The 27,484-nt window shown below is 41.5% G+C and overlaps 1 protein-coding gene across 5 annotated transcripts in view; it reads right to left on the bottom strand.

Moving 5' to 3' along the window:
- Nucleotides 1–16,101: 16,101 nt before the first annotated feature.
- Nucleotides 16,102–27,484, bottom strand: part of PAG1 (phosphoprotein membrane anchor with glycosphingolipid microdomains 1) — a 118,190-nt gene continuing 106,807 nt past the window's right edge. For all 5 annotated transcript variants that reach the window (XM_064507361.1, XM_064507363.1, XM_064507362.1 and 2 more), the window contains one exon: nt 16,102–26,027. In XM_064507361.1, the coding sequence (XP_064363431.1) occupies nt 25,677–26,027 (351 nt within the window). In that variant the 3' untranslated portion in view covers nt 16,102–25,676. The remainder of the gene's footprint in view (nt 26,028–27,484) is intronic.

Genomic DNA, 27,484 nt, shown 5'->3' with positions numbered 1-27,484 from the left:
GATTTTATAAATGTCTCATTATAAAGTGTTAAGTCATGCCTTGTGGTATGACTCTGGTCTCTGCTACTCAGGTAGCCTCCTCTAACTTTTGTTACCAGACGCAATGTTTTCACATGTTTGTTTTGGGCTGTGCTCCACTGAGATCGCAATACGTTATGGATTTGTACAGCTTCTAGCACAGGTCATGCTGCAACTAAAACATCTTTTAGCTGTCAGCATTTCCAGTTGAGGTAAAAAAAAATGCAGACCTGTAATCCTCAAGTTCTAACTATGTTCCGGCCACCTTGATTACATTCTAGTGCACTCACTTCATCTGAAGCAATGGCAGGAGATAGTATTATTTTGGTGCATTTGTTCCCTCAAAACATAATTAAGCTACAATTTTTGTATTTTTGACGGGCTGGGCCTGCTGATTTTTTTCCATTGATCAAACACTGCGGTTAGGCAAATAGCTCCCAGTGCATGCACAGAACGTTTGCTTAATAATGAAGAATTTCAAGACCTGTCCATGAAACTTGGTAGCACTAGATGAATGTCACAAGGATTGTTACTGAATGCGCCTGCAATTTTCATTGTTAGAAAAGAGCAAGATGATTGAATAAAAGGCAAAATTTTTCAGTGCGCCTGTAAGCAATTAGGAGGAACAGGAGATAATGAGGAAGGGACTAATGGGGTTATTTTGGAGCCAGAGCTAACAAGGAGTACATGGTTCATCACATGGCTAATACTGTATAATGATTGATGATTTTGCAGTCAGAACCCACATAAAGAGAGAAACAGGCTATAAATTAAATGATGGAACATTTCACAAATGGCTTGGAATTGCAGTGCAATGATCAAGAATTTACAGAGAGAGACTTATGCCCCTTTCTTAATAAGCTGCAGCATTTCTAACAGAAGTAATTAGGATTCTGACAATGTATTAATTTGAATGAAGGATTGATTTTGACAATAAAAAATAGCCTGTAATCTGCATGTCACATACAGCTTTCTGCTAACACAACCTCATGGCCTAGTGCACCAGTATTCACAGCAAATTAGTTTCAGTTTTACTGTGTTCTTTAACCACACTAAATATAAGTACCTGGAGAAATAAAGTTCTTTTACTATGACACTGCTAGTTAGATACCTTTTGCAGCTGAAAAAAGGGAGCATAATTTAGTAATAGACTTTTAAAATCAATGTCTCACAGTGATTTACATTTCTTTTTTTAGACATAATAGTAAAGAAGAAGGAAGAAGAGGAATCCAGTTCTTTTCCACCTTTAAAATCCTTAGGTCATCAAGGCAATTCTGTATGGTTTCCTCCAGCCATTCACTGTGATTCCTTCCTGGAAAGCTGCTTCTTCTCTAGAAGCAAAGCATTCCTTTTAGCACTTCCAGAGAGGACCAGAAGTGGAAAAGTGTGTATTGAAAGTAAATTACAGCAGGTTATTTGGGGAGATAGGTAGAATTGTGGTAGGAAACTGGACCTAATATGAGCAGACATGTACCAAAGGGCCCATGTCGATTTGAACTAAACAAAACGTCTCTTCTTTTGGTCAAGGTCAGCCATACCTAGCAGATATGAGCAGATCAGCAATACAGTACAGATAACTGACACCTCTAGGAAACAGGATCTATTGCCAGGCTTCCAAAACAATTGAGATGAATTGTTGAATTTATCTTGCCTGTGTTTCACAGAGCATATGTACATATTCCATCTTTGAAGTCCCAATGGCAGCAGCCCCATTTCTTTCTAACATCAGGTGTCAAAATGCAGCTGACCTCTTACTTGAGGTGATGCAGGATACACAGCTCAGGGAGATTCTGGACACACTTGTTCCTCTACTTATCAGAAGACTGATCTGGACAGTGTAATTAACCATTTCTCAAGCAGTAAATAGAACAGGATCTTCTTCCTTTCTGTGGTCACTTTGCTGATCACACAGCCTATCAAAACACCATTTCTGATTTACTTCACCGTTTCTGGAGCAAGCCCAGTCATTTCAGATTCCAGGGAGAGGTCGTTCCAGCAGTGACTATACCCAGGCAGACAGAAACTATGCCCTAAGTATCTCTTGGGGAGATAGGGGCTCATCCCCACAAGAGCTTCAGAAACATTGCTAAAATCTTTCTTTGTCTTTCTGTTTTAATGATGATTAGTTACAAGTTTCCTTTCCATGGCTATCCCCAAGCTTGCAGAGATAGGCATGTGACAACTCGGACTAAATATGAAAAGAGGCATGTGGGAGAAAGTTACAAGCTCCTGACTGTCCCATGATTTCTCTAATGAAGCTAGAATTGAGAATTTATAGTGTAGCTGCATGCTTCCATGGTGGCTCTAATGCTTTTCTCAGTATGATTTTTTGTGCAATATTTTTCTCTTAAACCTCCGTTATGTGATACACATGTGCTTGCACACACACATACACACACAGACATCTACTACAAACTTTTCTGTTGAGATCCCTGCTAGATAAAAAGAAGTAGAGCTGGTCAGGATAACATATGCATTAAGCGGTGGCCCATTTCATGCAGAACAATTGAAGGAGGACTTGTAGACTACACTCTGCTAATCTGAAGTTACTCAGCAGCTCAGATGTGCCCCTCCCATGTACAATTTTGCCTTGCATCTTGTTTTTATCTTTTTTTTGTATTACTTTATTTAGCTTTGTTGTACCATACGCACACTCACCAAATAATGAGTGTGCAGTAGTGTCAGGGAGATAATTCCATTAACGTCTGTGAAACAGTCAAATGCTCTAATGATGGACATGACAGAAGCACCCAGCAAGGAACTTAATCATTACGTTTTCATAGCAGAACTGAGAAGCTTGGGCTAAACAAAGGATGGGGCCACATACTAAGCAGCAGAAAAAATAAAAGTGACTAGCTGCTTGCTAAGTGAGTGCTGTCTATTCTGTGCACTGGGTGAAGCAAAGAGGTAGTGGAGAAAGACATGTGACTGGATAATTAAAGACTTTTTCATGATATAGGCACACAAGGAGGCTAAATTACGATTGCATAGGCAACCTTACCTCAGACTTTTTCTAACTTTCCAGTGATTAACTTTGAACCACTGCAATGCTCTTCTAATCCAAGGTTGTGTATGATCCATTTATTATACATAGATTTGTTAGAGATATCCTAGCTGGAATTTTCTGGTAGCAATACTAGCTATACTGGTAGTAAACTGCTAGTTTTGCTTCACCTTGGATTTAGTTATCTGCTCACCAGTGACTGAGTGGCTCACCTGGTTGGAGGCTACGAGCCATAGGCATGACTGAAGAGATCAAAATGATACGTGAGTCTGGGAGCAGCATGATGCATTGGCCGTGCCATCTGCTGTTATACAGATGGGCAGAGTCCAGCAAACCTGGTGAGGCAACATAGCAATTCTGTAACATAATGCACCTCTTCCTTCTCTTGCATCCTAGGCAGTGGGTTTGCCCAGCCACAATTTGATTCTGATACCGTATTTTATGAACTCCTCATAGATTGGCTGTGTTCATTACAGTGCTTTCCAGGAACTGTTTTGTATAGAGAAAAATGGCTAGCAGGCGCTGATTCTAGCCAAGGCATGATGCTTGCTGGTGAGTATTGTAATGGTTTGTGGGGAGGGTTGTGGGGGCAGGAGCATCCAGTAATTTGTGCAAGTGCATTTTGATCCACTTCATTAACTGTGCTTGGTCTAGTATCAGTCTTTCTGAAGCAAACAGACAAAGTTTTTCAGTGCAGCTTGCTAAGTTGAAGAGCATTGACTGCACTGTCCTCTGCAGCCCAAAGAGCTAATGATGCAGAATCCACGTGCCACCTGTAGAGCTGCGCTCTGGAGCGGCAGAGTTAGGGAGCAGCTAGAAAGCAGCCGCTCAGGATCTGTATGGACTGCCCTGTTCAGTTCCTGGGAACCATCTCTGGGATATGTTGTGAGACTTGGCCTGCTATCAGCACTGATAACTGTTTTGCTGCTGTGTGTGCTATTAGCCCAGGGAGGTGCTTCTCTCCCAGTTCTGCATTGTCCTCACTCTTCTCTTTGGGGCTGAGAAATCCTGTAGATGTGCTAAATGTTACATTTTTTCTCTTGTCAGCCTTCAGACGATGGTTCTCAAAACTTCTTTTCCTTGAAGCAGTGGTGTCTGCTCTGAGGACCACTATGCAGGCCAGGGCTAGTGGAAGGGCCTGGTGTATGTGTGGTGGATTACACAGCCAGGGAGAGGCAATGATGCTGTGCTGTAGCCATTTACCGAACCATCTTTAAGGGCAAAGGAGCCAATAACAGGAGCACTCCCCATTGCCTAACTCTTTGGGAACATCAGACCTAGAATACAATCAGAGCAAACTTTGCCTGTTTCTCCTGAGGATGCCTGTCGCAGTGAGACCATATGGTGTTTAACAGTCTGTCAGGAAAGTTTAATAATAAGTCAGCAAGCTGTTATAGCCTTAAGACCCAAGCGTGCATCAAGTGACCTAGATAGGCCTTTTGTGGGGCACATGAAAGTACAATGGGACAATGTACTTCTGTCCGCTGATAGCTGCCAGATGTGGACAGCCAGGCACGACTGCCCCAGAAAAGCAGGTCTCCAGCTACTGCAATGGAGAAAGTCTTCTCTAGCCCTGAAATCAGTGATCTCAGTCAGTCAGCTCAATAGCAACAGCAGCTGTGACCACTGTGCACGCAGCAGAACCAGACTGAAATGTGGGTAGCGAACAGAACTTATCTTAAAGACGCTCAAAATTAAAGAAATCTTTTCAATTCCAGATTTGCAGAAATAAAACAAGCCCTTAGCATTGAATCTAAGTACTGAAGCTTTTGAATCCAACCTGAAACTTGTCATGAGTGTTTCGTGCTCTTACAATGTTGTCAGCGCTAGAGACAACTTTTGAGGGCTATTGAGCCCACATTTTGCAGTTTATTTACACTGTGGCTTGTTTTGAACACGGCCTACAAAACTATGCTTCATGAAAGAAAAGCCTGGCAACACAAGGAGAAATTGTTGTAAACAACCAGAGTGAGCACTTCAGCCTCTGCACAACAGACATGCTAGAACTCGAAATAGCACCACAGAGGACAAAAAAAAACCCCAAACCCTTAGCAAGCAATATGAACATTGTTTGCTTTAAGAAACACTGAGCATTGTTTTCAGTTTCTGGATTAAGCCCATCTCCAAAAACAAACATTGTTACTGCCTAAACCAAACTCAAGTAGGGAGGCATAGTCAATTATTATTTCACCCATGAATGTACCACCAAAAAGCTAGGAGTGGGAGTGCAAGAAGTGAGATAACACAGCCATTCAAAACTAAGAACCCCATCCTCTCCTTGTCCTTTTCCCCTCCATTTGTCCAGGTATAGGAATAGCAGCTTTAATGAGCAGCAGTAGAAACTCAGAAAAGCCAGTCCCAAACTGAGAGCTTTTGGCAGCAGCTCCCCTCCCCCCTCTTTTTGAGATCCTTTAACACATGCCAAAGCTTTCCTCTTAACACTTGCCAGGGCTATTGAATACTGAAGTCAGTGTTTTCAACTTAAAACCTTACAGAACTCTGAGACATCTGAATGCTGGGTGCTTGCTGCCCTGCATATTTGCCAGAATCCAAACATGACTGAAATTTTAATCATTGATTCAGCTTTGGAATCTTAAAAATGAAAATTAATCCTGTACATGTTCTGTCTCTTCTCTTACTTCTTCCTCTCCTCTCAGCTCTTTCATCCCATCAGGCACAAACATTAGAGTCTCTTGTACCCAGTAGCACCCACCTCCTTCCCATTTGGAACAGAAGACCCAACAGTCTCCCTGGATGATCATGCTGGTCCAAAGTTGTCCCTGGGAGACATGCTTTTATGTCTTCTCAGTGAAGTGGTGGTACATCCCTTGCGGCACAAATATTGCTCACAATAAAATGGGCAGGACCAGAAGTTGATCAGTAGGGGCTATTAGTAGGCACAGAGTTGTATGCATGTATTTTGTACAGACTGGACTAAATACATTAAAGCTGTTCAAGCTCATGGAACCTGGGAATTGCCCCTCTTCCCATCCTTTTGCTACAGAAACTGTTTCTCACATATAGAAATTGGTTACGATTTATTGGCATCATAATGGCAAGCTTTTTATTTCTGGCCCCAACATGGAATGCAGCTCATGGATTAAAAATCTAAGGCACCTTTCCAGGGCATGGAGGAGAGCTACAGAGGGCCCCAAAACCTACATGACAAGGAGGATACCACCCTCAGGAGTACACTGAGAAGGACACCTGAACTTCTGCACCCTGTGGAGACCAGGGATGGATTCAGAGCCTATCATGCTAAGGGCTTAGAACAACCTGGAAAAGAGGACAGAAGCCACTTTTTCAGTATCGTGATGAAAGGCGACAGTGCAACTGCAATTAGTGGCTAGGCTGTGGATCTAGTACACATGGTCCTGCTTCATTCACAGGAGAGGTGAAGAGTATTCTCACGGTGTGTCACACAGTGGTTAGAGAACTTTGCTGGAGGCAGGGAGGTGGCTTTGAAGCCTCTTTCCCTGGAAATGGAAGGCATCCTCTTGGCAAGCATTTATTCAGAAAACTTTCTTACTTCTCTGATTGTGCTTCTAGATGGGTGTGACTGTCACCATTTTTACACTGAACTAAAGGATAGCAGGTTGCATTAGGTATGCTAAGAGCACACCTATTGGATCAGTGCCCTTGGTACATGATCCGTCTAGTTTCTGGATACTAGTGGCCCCTAATTACTTAAACCATGCACCTAATTACTTGGATTACAGTATATTAGTTCTGGAATGGGTGCGCAAGCATTTAGGGGACTTGCAGGTCATACAGGGGAACATCTAGTGAATTCATGTATTTCTAGAGCTAACCAAGCAGCTGTTAAACAGCAACAGTTCTGGATTTTTAGTACTTAAGTTATTCTTGGGGCCTAGCCCCAAGCCTAACATGATGGAAATCTACCAGGCAGGGTCTCTCAAGCCAAGAACAGTCCCTCACAGCAGAAACTGCAGGGATAGGAGTCCTGCTCAGTGAATGTGTACTTAACAGAAAAAAATCAAAGCAGATGTAAGGAAATCCTGGCTGAAGAAAATTTCTGTAGCTAGTTCATCTGCATCAAGCTGTCCTCCTCTCTGACCGCAAAGAATCAGTAGATCAGGATCAAGTAGATCAGCATCACCCTTTGTGATGTGATAGCAGTCTTTTTTTCTCTGTTGAAAATTTGCTTTATGGAGGAACAGGTGAATTAACTTCATCATGAATTAACTACACTTCAGATGGCACAATTTGACTTGCCTGGCTTTCAATGCAGCCCATTTCTTCCTACAGTATGAAAATTGCACACACGTCACCAGAGACAAGTCCTTCAGTATACAGCCTCTGTGGTTAGTTCTGAAACCCCAGAGGAAAATCTGGATTTCACTGAAATCTGTGAAGGATGTCCTGGCCTGACCAGCCAGGTTCTTAAGCCAGATCTTGATCTCAGATGAATCCTAACCCAACTCTAGATTAATTCTGAATGTAATCTAAAGTGTTATCTAGCACTTCACCTTTCCCAATATCCTATAATGAAGATGACATGTGCTTTAAAGCATTGGGTGTATGCAAATTTGCCAAGGGGGCAAGGGTGCACAAACAGAGACATTCTAACTGACAGGACATGTGCTCCCCATCTGGATGCATTCATGGTTGCTTAGTACCTGAATGACTTCATACATGCACTCTTCCAGAAGAGAGTATATGCTAAGCATTTCTTCAAGCTAATTTTTGTCATACTGCAAACAGTATTTGGCATCATCTCACCGAGCACACAGGTTTCTTTCCAAACACAACTGTCAGAACAAACTGGAAAGGCTTGTGTCTGTGAAACATGAGTACCAGGAAGTACCTACCTATTTTAGGTTGGCCCCTGAAGGGGAAGGACAAACCCTTAATATTGTCCTCAGGGACAACCTCAAGCAATTTGTTCTCAGTATGTTGCCTGTTATGAAACTCCTTTTCAACATGTGTTGTATGGAGGACCCAAACACTTAATTCTTCTTTAGTGTTAGGCACCTAGAGCTATAATATCCTCACAGATATCTTGCATACATATAAAAGCATTTGCTCTTGGAAGCAAACGGAAACTTGCTGGCCTCAGGTCCAAAAAGAGAGAATTTCTTTTTTGAGGCTTTTTAGGTTAACCTAAGATTATTAATTTTATTAAGAACTTGCTCATACAGCCTCTTCAGGCAGCAGAATAGGTGCATTGTTTTTAATTCTGCCCATCTACAGGGCTGGCGGGTGCAGGAGAAGCCCCAGGCCACCTCCCCTTCACTTGTGGTGGTGCCTTTAGCTGAAACATTTCTAGAGGTAGAATTCTCTGCTTCCAAACTCTGATTCTTCTTTGAATCACATTTACATCTACTGACCACAAACGACTAGAACGACTTCTGTCTGGTAGGCTCTTCACTCCTTTTCATGCTCTGTCTTGAGTTTTCTGACAGTTTTCACTATAGACCATTGCTCGGACTATTCAAAGTGGGGAAGTGCGTAAGAAAAGCTATCAAGAAGAAAGCTAAATGAAATGAAACCTACAGTTCTCTGTCCTCCCTCCTTCCTTGACACAAACACATGTGTAATTAACCAAATAAAGCAAAACCACCTAATTATCTCTTTTATGTGTGGTAACTATCGAGTTTGTGGCCAAATCACAGGACTGGTGCAGAGACACACTGACTGCCTCTGCACAGGCTTGCTTGGCTCCAGGAAGGCTTATGAGCTCAGGCTCAGCACTTGTCCTGCAGGACCAGGGATGGAGCTGTGCTGAGGCAGCTCCAAGAATGTTGCACTGTGTGAGCATACAGTAAGTTCTGGTAACAGGGGCTGCAAAACCTAGGAGGCTGTCTAGATGCCAAATGTATTGGAGAGCACTCTGGATGAACCCCAAAGGACTACTTGGGATTTGAAAGCCATGGCAAAAATCAGTCTTACTGTCTAGAGTATCCAAAGCTTCATATTACAATGAATAACGGAGACTTTATTCTCCACTCCTGTCCTGCTCTTCTCAGCTGTTTGATGACTACTTTAGTTGCAAATACTAAGGCCACGGTCTTGTTATCTGTCCATTTAACACTCTGTATGCAGTCACCAACAGACATGTCACAGGCATTACCATCTTTCAAACACATACCAAACCTTTGAATTGAGTGTTACCTAGGCTGCAGAATCCAGAAGGAAAGAAATCACAGATTAATAACTACCTCCACAAACTTAATAAAGGTCCTTGCTATTTTTATGCTTAAAATTCACGGAGAAAATTTCTTTGTGAAAAAAAAGATGAAGCAATTAAAGACAGGATCATTGAAAATAGTTCACAATACTTCTTTTGCACAAGAACCCCCTTACTTGGTGAATGAAGTGGGCAAATGCATTATGGAAAGAATTGAGGAACAAGTGGAATATGTGAGGAATATATGAACAAGTGGAAATCCAGCATTTCCTCATGGTTTGAGTGCTTGAATTTGTGACTTAAGTTTTCATGTAGGCCTTTTTTCATATCAGCTCCTAGATATTTTTAAAGACAAAACTTAGAAGCTAGTTGCAAGACTCATTACATTACATTTAGCAGCAGCTGTTTGCTCCCGTGAGAGCTACGTCCAGACTTCAGTTTGCCCAGATCGTTTTTCTCACCTACTATTTTTTTTTAATACTTTGCTGCTGAGAATAGGCTGCAGGTGAGAGAGGAAAAAGACCTCTGAATGCTAGTTTTAAGTGCTAGCCTTAGGGTACTTGCTGGAGAGAGTCTTGGTTCTCCCTTTGACAGCCTCAAGCTGCTGTTTGTTGAGGCAGAAGCCCAACCTTAGAAAGTTCAGGTTCGATTTCTTTTTTCAGGCTGCCATCACTTCCCAGATAAATTAAAGTAGAAAAACAGTGACTTTTAGGGTAGTTTGGCTTTTGTAACTCACCCAAATCCTCACAGAATTTCACAGACAAATAAAAAGTACACCACTAGCCTTAGGGTTTTGTCCTTCCTGAATTTCAAAGACTAACTGCAGAAATGTGGCACACGTATGTACTTCTCAAAATAGGTCACAAAAACTTGTACATAATAGAAATTGTCAAGCAGTCTGAATTGCTACCAAATCTCCCTTTTCTTCATCTTGTAGCAAACTGTAATCCTTAATAGTGATGATCCTTATTGTCCTATTATTGTCCTACTAATCTATAATCTATAATAATAATTATGCTAACTGATGATGCGATTTAGATTCCATTTCAGTAGCACCTGTAAACATATAGACCTAGATTACTTTGGTTGGTAAACTCCTTGCTAGGGACTATTTTAGAAGTACCTATAGTAAGACTATAGTACCTGTAGTCTATTGTGCTTTCTAGCATTACAGCACATAGATGATTCCTGATTTGTGGCAGGAAGGAGCTGTGAATCAATCCTGTGGAATTATAATTTTGCCTGGACAAACAGTTCTCTCTTCTCACCTATTGCTCCTTCCACAAAGGCTGCACTTATTCCAGTTGGGTGGACTATATTAAGGGTCAACCCCGTTTGTGTAATAACCAACTGAGAAGTAGTAGTGATAAAGTATCTTGGCAGCTAGAGTGCTAGGAAGAAGAGCCATTCCTGAGGCATCATGTCACTGCAAATCTGTCAGATATATTTTATACAAAGTAATGTTAAAGCCACTCTTGAGCTCCAGCACTTTCTAGTTCAATCTAACGTTGTATTGCATGGACACAGGGTGAACTGAGAGTCTTTGAGCCAGGTACCCAATAAAAAAGTAGAAAGAAATTGCTAGTCATACTTCACAGGGAATAACTGTTTTAAACGCCAGGTGTCACTGCACTCCTGATTGCATACCAAGTTGCCGTTTGGTTAAAACTTTATTTGTGAGCGATGTGAAAGACCGTGGAGAACAAAGCTGCTCATAACTTTCCATTCCCAAACGCTTGTATATAGCAACATGGCTAGCCAGAATATGGGCAAATGGTTCGATATTTTAATCAGCCACATAGCTCTGGGTGTTTGCTCTCAAACCTGAAGCTAGCCACTTTATGGCTGATACAGTATTACCATAGTGTACAGTTACTATATAGTATACTGTAGCATTACTACCTCATGGCTGTTTGGAAATAAGAGTGAAAAAAAAGAATAATGTATGCATGTTTCAGAAGAACAGCCTATACTGGCTATTATTCAACAAATTGCTTCATAAAAAAATGTATATCAAATTATATATCTTGAAGCTTTCTGGTCTATGAACAAATTTCAGTAAAGAGCAATCTGAATACTGATACCGAATGCTTTTTCACATGCAGTTTTCCGTAGTTTTACAGGAGTCTTGTATTTGACCTAAACCTTATATCTTTGAGTATTAAAATAATTGACCTATAACCTTATATTGTTGAGTATTAAAAAATACCAATCCAGGTCAAAGATAGAGCCATTAGCTTGACAGTAAACAGATACTATTTGTAGGTGCCAGTCTGATTTTTCAGCCTCCAAGCGCAACCTAACTCATCTGTGGCTGCATTGTGAATTTTCCAGGACCTTATTGATCACTAACTAGTTGCTATTAAATGGCTGCTTGTAAGGGTGAGGCGGGGGCGCCTCCTGGACTCCCAGCAGGGACAGATACACAAACACAAGGCATACGATGGTCGATATGAAGCATTTATTACCTCTGCGTCTGAATGGGGGTTCCCCGGCGTTTTCCCGATCGAGGCAATAATGGAGCGGGGGATCCCTGGCACCGCTGAGCATCGGTCCAGGGTGAGGAACACCGGGGCATCGGTCATGTTGAAACAGCACATCTCGGCGAAGTCATGATGTCTGTGGTTATCTCGCAGTAGGAGGCAGTCGATCCCTAGGTGGTTTTGCAGTGTTCCTTGCTACACTGCTCCCAATTCCCTATTTGAAGAGGCAATGGCTCTAGACATCCAATTTAAGCTTTGAGCCAAAGCACAGGTAACATGCTCTAACTGTTTACAATTATGTGCCACTACCCCCGGGATCCCAACTAGGCTCAACAATAGGCCTAGAGCCTCTGCATGAGAAAATAAACTTATATGGCGGTTACAAGCAGTGTCTTAGGACATGCCAGAGGGTCCTCCGCCGCTCTGTCATGAAGGGAGGAGTGCTTAAAGTAACACGACCTACAGTGCATAGGCCACCTGTGGCGCTGGCCGGCACATATGTATATGCTGTAGTGCCACACAGGAGGAACCACCCTAATGGTAGTATGAGGTGAGCAGACATATAGGTGATATCCATAGTGTCATTACAAATTGACTGCATATCAGTTACATTCTGCAGAACAGAGACAGCATTTACAAAGCAAAAGCAAGTATCTGCTTTAGATATGTTAGTTATATGAAAAGAATAAGCCCAAGGTGTCAGCTTTTGGGAAACAATATTCAAATTGTAGAAATTCATGGGAGTAACAGGAATCTCTCTCTTTTTTTTTGTATAACTCTGCAATACCACAAGTGGAGCTGGTACACCTGTGTAACAGGTAGTTAAGACATCATCCACTGATCGTCCTCCTGCAATACAGAAAGCAGAGAGGTTAGCTGATCTTTGTGCAAGTCAAATCCATGTATTTACATGGGAAGCTGGATGGTCTTGTACATCAATAGCATCTGTCATGGTCAGCAAGAGGCAACATTCCAACGGCAACTTACAGATGCTGGCGTGGTAACCTGTTGATGGGAAGATAGAAAGGCATGGTATCGCCATCAGGAAGAACAAGAGCAGTGACTCCTGGACCATCTGCTAAAACAGTGCCAGGTTGTTTTTCCTTTTGAGGAGTTAGTATCCACACACTGGCTGAAGAGTGCACTGAGGGTGTTTGCTGAACTTGGGGCGCTCCAGCAGTGTGGATCAGCATTCCTCGCAGTATTGGTGCTCCCTGTGAGACATTCACTGGCGTGGATACGGATACCTGGAAAGATAAATCTTGAGAAGAGGTCAATAAGAGTGGGGCTATTTTAACAGGTATCAATCAAAGGTGTAATCAGCCACACACACTGTGAAGGGCAGTCAAGTCTTAAATGTAAGTTTATAACTCTTCATTCAGTAATCATAAGTTGCTCAGATGTATAGAATTCTACCTCCCCAGAGGCGAGTACGCGGGGGGCAATCCCCCCCCTTCCATTACAGATATTCGAGCAGGGATTGCTAGGGTCAGTTTGGCTTGCACTCACTCAGGAGATAACGTCCCGAAAGGAGGGGCCTCTTGGACAGGTAATGGGTCTATTGGGAGAGGGGGGAGCCCCTCTGGCTCAGACAATAGAGGCATTTGCTCAAAACGTACTTCCCCTAACAAGGTTGCAGGTGGGATATAAAAGTCCGCCAGAAATCCCAAAAGGCCCCAAAAAGCTTGTATTTGTTTTACAGCAGTGGCAACAGGGTGTGGTTGAATCGTATTGCGCACTTTCTCAGGGATAGCTTTCATCTGCCTGCTCCAGACTATCCCTAAGAATTGCACACTGATGTCCGGCCCCTGTACCTTCTCAGGGTTTACAGCACTATGCAACACTGTAACCTTTGCCCCTGTATCTACTAAAGCAAGCACAGCTACTTCCCCTCCCGAGCACCACCTAATTTGCAGGGGTACATATGGGCGTCGGTCCCCTGGATGATACGCTGCAACCGATGCTCGGATTTTGGGGGACCCACCTCCCCTTCGTTGTTTCTTAGCAGGCAGCTTCCAAGGAGCACTGGGTGCAGGTGGGGCAGTAGGCTGTGTCTGATATTGCTGATTAGCAGGTAATCGTTGCTTAAATAAGTCAGCAGTAGAAAGACCATTTATCTCATCATGTAATACCCCTACCTGCAGCAAATCAGTCCACATCTGTCACCTCGTTAGCTTTCCACTCAATTTAGTAGTCCCTGCCAATCTTCTCACCTTGGAATTCCGAACTGCTCTCACTTGCCTAGTATCCAGTTGACCAACAAGTGCAAAATTCCTTATATTGTTTACCAAAGCCCCCACTGTAGTGGCTAACTCACCAGTGGACGGGTAAGCACCCACCACAGCAGCGCACAACCATTGATACAGCGAAGGAGCAACTACAGGGTTACCGGAGCTATCTTGCGCAGACGTAAGCTGGGAGAGATAATACTGCACTTGAATGTCTGTGGACAACAGGCTTATTAAATTCAGCTCCTCTCTTAACAACGTTAATGATCCAGCCCCATTATCCCAGGCTCTCACCATCCACACTAGTAATAACTCCCCCAGTTGCTGCTGAAATGTGGTCAAAAACTCACGTAACTCCTTTGGTGTATAAGTCCTTGTTTGCTCTATGGTATCCCTATCTATCTGTCGCTCCTCCCCACATCTGAACAAGTGGCCACACCTCAGCGTTAGCGGTTCTTGCTCGATATCAAACTCAATTTCTGGATCAGATGAGGTACTCCAAATACTGCCATCCTGCTCCTCTGGGTCCCAGGAGGGTTGAGTTATATTTGCCCGCACCTGAGAAACAGTAGTGGGCACCTTCCCGTAACGCCCATGCCGCCTATTAGCCATCTGCAAAGCTAATCGCCCTACCCTATGGGTTAATTCCTGACTCTTTTCAGTTTGGGTCATAATCAACTCCTGTGCTACCGCCTTCGCATCACGTAAATCTCCACTCTCCTTCTCCAGATCCTTTACTCGTTGCTGTTATCTAAGGCTCGAACGCCTGTCAACAGCGCCCACCATAATCATCCGGCCAGCTTCCAAGTTGCTTCCGAAGTGGTACAGAAGGGCATAACCTGTAAAGCGGATTCAACTGCCTTTGGGGTTACGTTTTCCCCCTGTGCCAACTCTGGCCGGTCCTCAGGGACTGCCAGCATGGAAAGCAATGCAGCTGCCAGCCCCCATGGCTCAGTCTGGGGCCATCCTGGAAGCCGCAGGCGAGCAGTCCCTTCTTGACTCTTGCCCTCCCCCTTCACTCTCCTCGGCCACGGCATTGTCGTTTGTGTATCCTGCCGACTACGCCAAGTGTAAGGGTGAGGCGGGGGCACCGCCTGGACTCCCAGCAGGGACGGATACACAAACACAAGGCATACGATGGTCAATACGGAGCATTTATTACCTCTGCGTCTGAATGGGGGTTCCCTGGCATTTTCCCGATCGAGGCAATAATGGAGCAGGGGATCCCTGGCACCGCTGAGCGTCGGTCCAGGGTGAGGAACACCGGGGGGGGGGGGGGGCACTGGATGAAGTTTTTATGTACTATACACATGCGCAGTAGGCATGCTGAGCTCATTGTTATTCTCAGTTCAAAGCCCAGGTGCAGCACCACCCTGGCACAGGCTCAACTACATGACTATGGGTCAACATGCCTTGTTGAGGCTCCTTTTCCCATGGAACGGTCTGGCTAGCTTCCATTGTCTGTCTCCTCGACATTTTTCCGCACTTTCCCATACATTGCTCCTCTCTCGTTTGTAGTTAATGAGGGGCAAGGTGTAACTCACAGAGGATACAAGTCCCAGGAGGCTATGCCCATTTCAGCCTCATGCTCCAGTGTACAAAGAAGCCTGCCTCCAGTGACATGCTCAAAAGATGACATTTCCTTATGTTAGACTTAAATGCAGAATCCAGATTTCTGTTTTAAATACTCAGCTGTGGTCATAGTTCAGCTGCCCCTAAAACACTTTGGGAAGTACTAAAGGTATTTTTACACAAACTAGAGTCTCCTCATTGACAGAGGTGTTCAGCAAATGGCTTTGGAATGCTACCTGCAGCACATTTTTAGCAAAGAAAAAAGAATCAAACGCCATAGCAGTTTTAGAAAATAATCCGTAAAGCTGGTAATTGCAGCTCTTTAAGAATGCTGAAAGTTGCATAACCTTTAAAGGTCCAAGCCCAGTACTTTTACCTACTTAAAGAGCCTAGTGCCACTATATTCATGGGAGTTCTTGCATTAGTCTAGAGACAACTTAAAATTTCACAATTGTGCACATGCTTGAATCCTGACAGGATTGTGGCTTTGGGGAGTAAGGTGCTCTGTAACACAAATAAGACTTAATAGTTCATATCAGATAATGAAATCAGCACAAAATGCCTGGAACAAACAAAATTCTATCAAATAGCAGTGACTACAAAGACTATATAAAACATTTGTTAAGAAAAAAAATAGAGACAGACTTAAAAAAAAAGAAAAAGCTTATTTATTGTGTTTTATTCTATCTGGCTACTGAATTTATATAAAGATTTCAATTCATTGAATTTTCTCAGGATTTTTAAATTAGACTAATTTCATTGCAATATAACATGTTTACCATTTGACATCATTTACATGGATTTCCAATAAATTCAAAAGTTATATGCAAATATATTAACCAAAGAAAATGGCAGAGCCTGTTTTAAAAGCTTTCAGAGCATACAGTACAGAATCTTAAGATTTTTTTCCTGCATATAAACAAGTAAATATTAGGATACTACTGTACATAAATAAAACCTGTATTTCATATTATTGACCTATGTTCTTACTTTTAGATAATTTGCCTCATATGTTTAAGTAACATTTTCTTTCTTTTTTTTGCCTTGACATATTTACAAAAAACTTGTCTACATTTACAGTAAATAACCATAATTACCTACTGTGCTTTCAGCAGCCAAAAGCTGAATTGGCTAGAAACATTGGATGAAGATTCTCAGAACAATGTTGTGACTAAATTACATCAACTCGTACATACTACTAGAAAATGTTGAAAAGAATTTCATGGCATTTATCAATTTACAAAAAACAACTTAGTGTTGGATCTGAACTACTCTAGCGGTAGTATAAGCTCGGCAATTACAGTCAAGCTACAGTTTATGGAACACGCATTTTGGAAAACTACACTGTTTCACTGTCTGCAGGGTTGTTAATGAAACTACATTGATTTCAAAAAGGTAGCAAGCCAAATAAATAACCAATCATGTAGCTACCAAGCCTCAGCTAGTGCTGCTGTGGAGGTCTGTGTGCACTGACTGTAGATTTATATATTACACTCGTTTCTTTGAACTGCTGTCACCACCTACAGATCCGAACTACACAGTGTATTTAACCTGTTCTTTGTGTCTGCTCTGATACTAGATAGAGACAGTTTGAGCCCTCTCTTTTCAGAACGTCGTACTGGTTAGAGGATGGTTTGAAGTTCTGCTTCAGTGACCAGAGAATCAAACGGCTGTCCAGAAAACACATCTTGCTATTAGAACATTATGTAAGAGAACACTGCTAGAAAACTATTCTGCTAATAAATATTTTTCCATTACAAAACGATGGTTAAAATAAAAGCAAGTGCCTGTAATTGCAAGTATTTATCCAATGCGTTTTAAGTATGCAATGCTCCATATATAAAGCAATTTTGTGCTGAAGCTCCTATACCACTCAATTTAAAGTGAATCCTACTGAGGCATAATTTTAATAATAGCCATTAAAGATAATTATCCATATACCAGACTCTAGCTTTTGTTGTGCCAATGGAAGTCATATAAATTCACTGACATAAAGTATTTACTCTAATGAAAATAGAAATAATACCTAGCACCAAGCCAAACATCTCCTAAACTCTTAGGGTCCAGTCCTGCACCCTTGGCTCATGCAAATAATCCTACTTAAATAAATCCGGTTCTGATTTTACTATAATCCATTGGTGCAAGTCCAGATCTGCACATGGAAACCTGTGGCTATAAGGTACTTACACTGGTGCGCCCACACTTGTCTATCTTGGATTTATCACAGAACCAAACCATGCATTTAGAAGTTATTTTCATTTAGGTTGATACAGAGGTTTGATAAAAGCCCAGCAAGCCCTGTATCACAGTGGGACAAAGAGGACTGGGCTCCACCTCTTTTCATTTAAGGAATTCTGGAAGGAAATAAGAAATCCCATCCATCTCTTACAAGATTGTGGGAAATTTGTCCTTTAACTATAATCTCTTCTACTGTAAAAATGTTTATAAATAGATAGTCTGTGGTGTGAGTGAAGTGCAAATGAAAGTTAGCTATTATTCCTTCTACCTCTCTCTTCCTAATTGCTGCAGTAGTCTATAGCTGTCCTGCCGTGAGAGTAAATGCTCTTTTCTGGGTTTGCAGGGTGACTCTTAACACACTTTTATCTAGAAAGACCAGCCAGCTTGGCTGAGAAGCAGCTCACATCCCCCCTTCTTAAATTAAAGGGGTGAGGGCTGTGAGGCAAAGGGCTATGCCTGAGCTGTCCTTGCCACCATGTAGAGACAGGCCCCGCTGGAAAGTAAGGAGGTGGTATGTGTGGAAACTCAGGAGCCGCTACACTGAGCCAGATGCTCATTCAGAGTCTGAAATAGCTGAGCAGCACTGTCTGCTGGGAGGATAATCTGAGGAGACTGCTTACGTGACCACGCTGAAGTAGCTCAAAGACCAAGACCAAACTCTAGTATCCACATGCATGTGAGAAAGGAAATTCTTGTGCTCTTAGGTGTTTTTTACTAATACATTTAAACATTGTATCAGTTTACCTTTTATAAGTTTTTCATGTCAGCTGAGTGCTTGCAAGCTGCAGAGCTTCTTGCCTTGAAAGAAGATAAAGATCTCCACGAAGTCTGCAATATGGGGTCCCTGAGGATGTGATTTCCCTCCCACAGGCGCTTTAAACATCCCATTCAAAATTGTTAAGGTGATGCAGTTTCTATGCCTTCTGGACAGTTTACATAGCTCATCAAGGACAAAAGAGTCACTGAGAAGGTGACAGCTGAATATGGAAGGGCGAAACAGTTCCATAAATGAGAGGATAGTCCAATTCCATCCTATGCTGAAGGTCAAAAATATGAGAGTCTCTTCATAGACATTAAAAATGTCAAAACATCAGTAGTTTTCTCCTTTAAAGTAATAAGATCAATAAGGTTTTAAAACCCCTTCCCCAATATTACAACATTAAAATTCCAAGAGTTGGTAACATTGTCTGTACCGAAAGGGAGGCATTCTGAAATTTAAAATGAAGCATTTTAAAATCAAGTCATACTGCTATGCTTTGCAAATCATCCAAGCAAGTTGTTATATTAATGTAAACTGTAAGAAAAAAAAACATACCTGTCCTTTAAACAGAACAAAGCATCTTATTTTACATTTTCCGTAACAAACATACTGGTGAAAATTAGAGGATTTGTGGAGACTGAAAACTTGTCAGACTTTGCTATTATTAGGATAAATGAAAATCACAGATGAAAGCCACTATTCAGAAATGTGTATGGCAAGAGAGTACCACATACGATAGACAAGTTGCTGTGCAGTAACAGGGAGCATTTTTACTTTTACAGTAACATCTTTATTTTTACACATTTTGCTACCCTGTTTGTAGTGACTACCCTTCTGGACAATTTTAAGCTAAAGATTTCCAGAAACAAAACTTCACAGCTTGATGAAACAGAATGATAATGATAAGATTTATGTTGTTGATTGGGCACAGGCCAACTGGTATGTAATAAAAAGATACTTCATGTATTCGCTAGGCAAATCGGGGTGTCTGCGCTAGCACTATATGAGTGGATCAGCCCAAGCAGAGCATTAAGTTGTTCTAGTGATTCTGCTTACAATACCTAAGCTGGATCATTTAGTGTTAGCTTAGATAAATATACATTGTGTAGACACTCCCTTGCTGACCTGTGGCTTACATGTAAAGTAAGTTCTTATCAATTAAGCAGTGGGAACCTTGTATCAGAAATAAGCTTTCATCTTTTTGTTGTCCATTAGAAAAGAACACTGTCTAGTGTATGTGGTACCCTGATGCACAACTGGAAAATCATCACATAGGCAATTAATTTGTTGAATATTTTTTGTTGAAGATACATGAATGCCAAGCATGGGATCTTTCATACTCGCCCAACCAAAGGGTCTTCTCTCCTTAAAGAAAGGGAACCCAGTGGTTTTATCTCTGTGATGCCCCATCCATAGCATTTATCATCAGCATAACCCTCAACAATGTTAATATCTGGCTAGCTGGCAAGCGATATCAAAATAGTCTTTTTTGGCAATATCTTCAGCCATGACCATCCCCAAAAAGATGCTACAAATCAATTTCAGCACCAGAGTATGAAATCATTATGCTTATCATATTAATAGCAATTATGCTTCCTGCTCTCAGGAAGAGATTTGCCCCTGAAGGTCTTCAGCACGCCACCACAAGAGCATCTGTGATACTGAATCTCTCTTTCTGAGGTCTCCTTTTTTGCAATAGACTACAGGCACTAAGTTACTTGGGAGGCACATATCACCCTTATTCAGGCACATTCCAATCTGAATACATAACACTCATCCGAAATAATGGTAATTTGCCTAAGAACAAAAAATCTCGCTTTGGAATTTGGCCCAAACTAACATGTTTGTTGTAGAAACAGATTTCCTATAGTCATATTGCAAACAAATGTATATACACAGTAGGAAACAGGAGAAAACCCTGGAGCTCAGAGCTATGATGTTTCCAGTCCCACACTGCACAGATCACAGCCATGTGTCTAACTGCTTTCCAGCCACAGCTTGGCCCGAGTAGTTGCTTTTAAACACCTATTGCCCAATATAGGCTTGTTACGTGTGACAACAACATTTTGATTCTATGTGGGACAAAGAAGAAGCAGGGAAGCACTGTCAGCCTTTTGCAGCCAGAGTAACACAATTAACACTAAGTTTTGTGAAGTCAAAAATACTAGAGCAAATGCTATATGTCACAACTTTACATGTCAGCTTTCAGAAAGCACATTGAAACTGTTTATCCAACATCTTACAAAAGCACCATTGAAAGGTTTAACAGAGAGCACCGTGTATACAGAGTTTTGATCACAACAGCCAACAGGAGCTGGTCAGGGAGCCATGGAGAAGTATACAGGCTGGAAAAATCCCGGGAAGATGGAGCCCCTGAAGGCACAACACACTAGGGCTTACAGCAGGCAGCTGATCCTCAGCCAGTTGCTATTGTGGGATGTTCCAGCTTTGGGTGACTAATGAATCTGAATCCCAGCACTGCTTTTGCAATTGCCCCCATCCCATGAATCCTGCTACATATAAGCAAGCCTGTAATTGATATAAATATAAAGACCGAGCAACTAATTTTTCACAGTTGACATGGACACAGAACATCACCTCCCTGAATGCTCACTGTTGGAAAAACTTAGGCTTTTTGAAAGAAGACTGATTATTCTTATTGCAAAGTTTAGTTGTTGTAGCTACATTACTGGGCTTTTACAGGAAGTCTGTGAGAAACTATTGCTATTCTAGGGCTAACTGAGGTCCAGTACATTTGATGTGTCTCTATAAAGCTGGTTCCCACTTAGACAAGTAAATGTAAGGGCTCGCTCTTTCTACTTTTGTGCTAAACAAACACTTCTAAAAGAGTATGGAAATGCTAAATACCTAGTAAAAAAGGCACTATAAGTGATCTAACCGTGGTAAAAAGGTACATGCCCATGCTACAGATATTCTTAAAGAACTTATTTTTTTTCAAACTGAGAAAGCAATTCAAGTTTGCCATGGTAGAAGGGGATGACTGATTTAGGTGTTGGGTTTAGGTTAGAACTCCTACAGGAGACACAGATTCACTGAAAAAAACCCTTGAAACTACATTTCTGATTTCTACCAGTTCTCAGAAAGAAAAAAGACCTTTCCACTAGTGTAGTTATATGCACATTACAGCTTTACTCGACTTTACTGTGGTGATTTGAAGATCTTACTACATAGTTTTACCAACAAATTGAGTTAAAAAAAATAGACTGCTAAGTAGCCCCAGAAAAGATCATTGGATAAGAAATATTTCCTTTTGGATGCTGACATTTTATTTAGGGTGATATACTCAGGATATGGTGAAAGAGAGAAAATAGCAATGAGAGACTCTTTACAGTAAGATTAATCTATTTGTGGATTACTATTGGAAAAATCTTCCCATCCAATACGTTAGTGAAAAGGAAGCACTGGCAGCACAAGTGAAGGGAAGGATCTTACTTCTGGATAGAGGGAACTGAAATAGATGCTTGATTCCTTGTCAGGTGATGAAATTTAAGAGCCCTGGATGGAATTCTAAAATTTTTTTCTTTAGCATTAGACTATATAATGGAGATTGCAGGGGAGTTACGGACTTCTCCTATGCGGCCTTGTTCATGGAAGGTAATTCTTGTTAGTGGCTCCCAAGAGTCCACTGTAAGTGGTCTCGAATGGTGAGGGCAGGTCCAAATGTCTCGAGCACAGCAATCGGACTCTGAACTCCTTCCCTACCAGACTGAGGATCTGGTGGACTGAAAGCAGATCTCTCCTGCGGTTACTTCAGATAAGACTGTTAGGATAAGAGTCCCTAAATCTGACAAAAGACAGAGTGGGGATCGTGGCTTGGACTAAACACTCCATATTAAACTTTGTCTGTATTACTGTGTCATCTGTCAGGATTCAGACACTGAGAGTTTGAAGAGATGTGGATAAAGCATATACCTACAGTACATGATTGACAGAATAGTAAAAAGAAAAGGTTAAACTCCTATTTGTAAAATTTGAGATAAAGAAGAAAATAAAAGTCTGATAATCCACCCACCACTGAAGCTCTTTCTTTGCTACGATAGCCACTTTGAAAAGGTTGTTACCAAGCTTAGCATCATTTAAACCAGAAGGAAAGTGTCAGCACCACAGCACTGCAAGCCCAGCACCAGCTCCCAGTGCAAGGCTGTATGAGTCAGGTTAAAAATAAAAAAAAATGAAGAGAGGAGGAGGGATTTCACTGTGGAAAAGGGAAATATGGAGGTCTGAAGGAGCAGCTGTCAGCCCAGGGCACACGAAGGATGGGACGGAGTCTCACGTCCCTCTCTCCAAACCAACACTATGCTTCTGCTCTGAAAGAACAGCAAAGTGCAACGGGGCAATCCCTCCTAGACTTGATGATCTTGAATGACAGCAAGGAAAGAATGACAGGGTACTCTTTGAGTGGTGCATTATTTTCTTCTTTTGCAACTTAAAATTTTGCAATCAGGAGTTTAACCTTTTTCTTTGCTAGCATGAACTTGTGTTATCTTTTGATCTTTAAGCTTGTATTAAAATTGCTTCTGGTGAACCTGACAAGCCTCATGTTGCTACTGTTTCTTTAGAGCAGTCATCCAGGTAATGTATAAGGCAATCCTTAAGGGATAACTGCATCTTGAGATGAATTTGAGAAGCTCACGAGTTGGGAAATGTTTCCCACTAATTCACAGGAGTCAGACTGAGGGCAGTGTAAACCAGTACCCCCGAGCAAGGAGCAGACAGCAAACACATAGCTTAAGACTTCAGACACTCTCCAATCTTATCACAAAAGATCTTCTGAAACATGAGAGATCTTATCTTTGGCCTTAGACAATATGAAGCAGAAGGACAGAACTTCATGAATTCACATTGAAGGGAACAAAAACAGAAATTTTTTTGAGGGAAAAAGTCCAGAAAGGAAGATGAAAGTCAGCTTTAAAAGAGGGAGACATTGCAATGAAGTGGAAGCAAAGTGTTTGCTGTAACTGTGAAAACATGACAGCATGATCAAGAACAAGATGGATGTAGGCTGGCCTGACCTGCTTTTATGACTCTTTTTTTTATGAAGAGAGTCATAGCTGAAGTGTTCTACTCTGTTGCATGAGGTCAGGATCCAGGAAGCCTGAATCACCCTAATGCAGGCAGGGGTTGACTGCACACTAGCAGCGCTCCTCAGAGCCACTGCAGTGCAGGCCAAGTCCATAAATCAGTTCACTGCTTTCAGCTATCAAGTTATTTGTAATAAATGTGTGTAACCAAATCTATGTTTGCTCTTTATTGTACCAAGTACTGGTGTGGCGCTGGCCAGTGATTTTAGAAAGACTCAATTTGATATGTCAAAAATCAGTACTGGGAAACTAAACCCATTCTAGGCTACTATGCTACGAGCCAATCTCAGTTTAGGTACTGTTTATTTTAAAGTAAAAATGAACTACTCTTCAAGTACATGCCAAAAATTATGTATATGAATGCTACCAAGTCTGGACAGTAATTTATACCTATATCCAAATTACATGTATATGTGTGTATACACAGGGATATATGCACATGTATACGCATAACTATAAACATGTGTATACATGTGTATACACATGACACAATGCCAGTTCTCTAATGCTGGAGTGTCACAGTGTACTATTCTGGAAGAAAACAGAAGTATCAGCCCAATACCTACTTGTTTCATCTAAGCACTATACTTTGTTTATAGTAGTAACAGAAATACTTGCAGAATAACTTGGTATCTTTGCAATGACAATGGCTTTCAAACTGCTTGCCAGAGCTCCAAGCTTGGCCTCCTTCAGTTTTTACTCTCCTACTCCTTTTACCAGAGGAGGACCAGTGGCTATCCCAGACTAAGCCCCATTCTCTCTTCTTCCTCTTTTTTGTCCGCTGACAGTGGTCTTTTACATAGGCTCTGTAATTCTGAGTCTAGAAACAGCAAGGCATGTACACCCCCCTGCTCAGGAGGATAAAAAAACCACAGCAATTGTTCATTTACATGCTTCTAATATAGCAAGTGTTCTTTAAAGGAAAAACGAATAAAGTCCAAACAAAGAATGAGATTCCTTCTGTTAACATAAAACAGTAAGTTAATCTACAGTAACTTTGAACATGAAAAATATAATGTAAAAATGAAAATTATCATCCACTCAAGACAGTACATAAATTTTCCTACATAATAAACTAGATTAAAATATTTTAAAGTCTAAAAACAAAAGGAAAAATTCTTAAAAAGATGGGTCAACACTGTTAAAGTTAGACTGAACATTATGCCAGCATTCATTTGCACTGCTTTTTGATGCAACATGGCAATTGTCTAGCATATGTGTGTAAGTATTATGTGTGCACATGAGGGAAATAGAGTGAGAATGCTAAGGGTGACATTTCAAAAAAGTATTTCATAAATAATTAAATAAAACAAACCCCACAAACACCACTACATACCTTAAATACTGAAAGTCAAGTTCTACAGCCCTTAACGTAAAAAAAGAAAGAAAGAAAGAAAGAAAGAAAAAGCCTACAGAATTAATTCCAGTACATCTGGAGTAGGTCCCTTGTGAAGTGAAGTACTGTTGTTTGCACTGTAGTTGTAATGAAAGCGGAGTGGAACATATCGCTATTCTGACTCCATCTCCAATCCCTCTGCCTGCAAGGGCTCATAGTTCTAGCAAGCTGAATTACAGAGCTCCCCAAAAGACAGGAAAGTTAACACACCTTCCCCACCCCTGCAAAGTGAGTCTGAGTTGAGGCATGATGATCTGTGATTTGCTCAACAAAGACGATGGCTGAACTTGCAATGAAAAATGATTCTTGAAAAACACCTTGAAACAAATGACATAATCTTTTAAAATGAAAAGCTAGCTTTGCGTAAAGGCAGTCTTTTTGGTACGTGATCTTCTTAAGAAGACAAACACGGCACTCCTTCCCAAATTCTGGTTGTCTTGGAAGTAACAACACAAAAGCCTTTACATTGTTTTGATCCTAATTCTGAACTGACGCAACCTTTCTAGTGAGCTGCAATCCAAGAATTGCCAAGAAACCAAGAACAGCCAAGAAACCAAGAATAACCTAATGCATATTGCACCCTGGTTGAAACACGTGTTGCTTCCTCACAACTTTTGTTCTGTACTTGGTTCCTCAGGAGGAACAACACTCTCTTCTTGTTTCACATGTTCCTTTGAAAATACCAGCCGGTAAGATAAATGCTGAAATGTGGCTGCCAGAGTAATTAAAGTCTGGTGAAATCCCTGTGGTGCTGCAAGTCCCCTATACTCTCATAGTCATTCTCTCCTGAAAGAGCAATGTGGTTTGTGTTAGGCACAGACAAGGTCCTATCTTCTTCCTGGCTCATTGACTGGATAGCTTCATAGTCAGGCTCCAACTCGCCATTTGGTCTGTCCGCTGACTGAGGCACAGTGGTAGTATTTAGGGTGTTTTCAAAGTCCTTTACACTTGCATAGAGGCCGCTGCAAATAGATGGGGACCTCGGAGATGCAACTTCTTGAATACAGGTGTAAGTGGAATCCAGTGCCTTGATGGCCTGTCCTGGCTTACTCACCGAAGAGTACATGGCTGAGATCTAGGAAAAGGAGACACCTGCTGAATATTTAAGCATGGCCAGTGCTCGTGTGCTAGTATGCACCCCTTCTACCACAAGTATATCAGTTGCTTAATAAAAGATAGGACCATCCAATAAAAAAAACAAACCTTCCTTGCAAACCTTGATTTTCTTGCATGCATTTATAAATTGATTTTCCTTCAACAAAGAATGCCGTAGTTCATAAATGTAAAAATTCTCTGAACAAAATTCCCTTGCAGGCAAATCAGATCCAGGACCAAAGAGAATGGCTTCATAAGCAGGAGCTCTTGCAAGCTTTGCCATGCTTTGGAACCAACTTGAGCTGAAGGAGGAGACAGATATCAAAGCAATGATCAGTTTTGCCTGCTGGAATCTAGGAGAAGGATGCAAATTGAACCTTGTTTTTTATTTTTTATGGTAGTGGCTACTCTTCTGCTTTTAGAGATACTACAACAGAACGGTAGTGGTTTGTAGTGATTATAGGCACTAGGAGGGACCAAGACATGCAAAAAGAAAATTAAAAATAAGGAAATAAGTTTACCACACCAGATAACAGCAAATACACCTAGTCAGTGCTGATCTTGATATGCAAGGTCTGTTCCTTTGGCTAGACTCTGCCTACAAAGGGGAGCTGCATATCAGTCACTTTGAATCCAAGACTAGAGACTGAAATCTCTCAGCTGCTATGAAGAGAAGGGCAGGAGCAGAAGTCTAGCTCCCTCTAGCTCCAAATGGAGTCCATAGGACAGCAGACCTCAGACAAGGGCAGAAAAGGTTTTCCTGAAAATAAATTTGTCCAATGGTATAATTTGCATGAGCTGAATTCTAGAAATCCATTCAGCGTTGATCTAATAGGTGGTAAGCTCAAGCTAGTGCATGAAGAAGGTTCTTAATAAAGATGTAAGGAGAAGCCCATGTCTCTGCTCCTCCCTTAGTGACAGGGCTTCACAGGGCTGGCACTGAGTGCAGAGAGCCCCTTTTGGCACCTTCTCCCACCTGAAGTGCAAACTACCCTTCTCACAAGGCAGAAGGCTGAAATCCCTTGCTTTGATTTTATGATATCTAACATCACAGTTGCAACACAGCTCTTCTGTTACATTTAAAGCCTTTACCAAGTATGCAAGGACACTATGAATTTGGATTAAACTAATTAAATAGTAGATTGGCATGAAAATGTCCATTACCATTAAATGATCCTGAGTGGTGCAGATGAACCAAATCACTTCCATTAATACAGTGTTTAGTTTTTTCTGATGAAGAGAGACATGAAATTGCAGATGCCAATACTTCTTACCTTTTACTTATTTCAGCCAAAAAGCCCCAAACAAACAAAAAAGAGCTTTTCTGCTCAGACATATATCTGCCTCTTCCCAGCATTAAATTACATGAACCCAGTTCAAGGATCAGCGTATTTGCTAATGTTTGTGAGTGCTTCTCCCAGCAGAAAGCAGTAGCTC

Source organism: Dromaius novaehollandiae, chromosome 2 (assembly GCF_036370855.1).
Source record: "Dromaius novaehollandiae isolate bDroNov1 chromosome 2, bDroNov1.hap1, whole genome shotgun sequence".
Classification (NCBI taxonomy): Eukaryota; Metazoa; Chordata; class Aves; order Casuariiformes; family Dromaiidae; genus Dromaius; species Dromaius novaehollandiae.
Note: the sequence above shows the minus strand (reverse complement) of the source record. Positions and strands in the feature narration are given on the sequence as shown.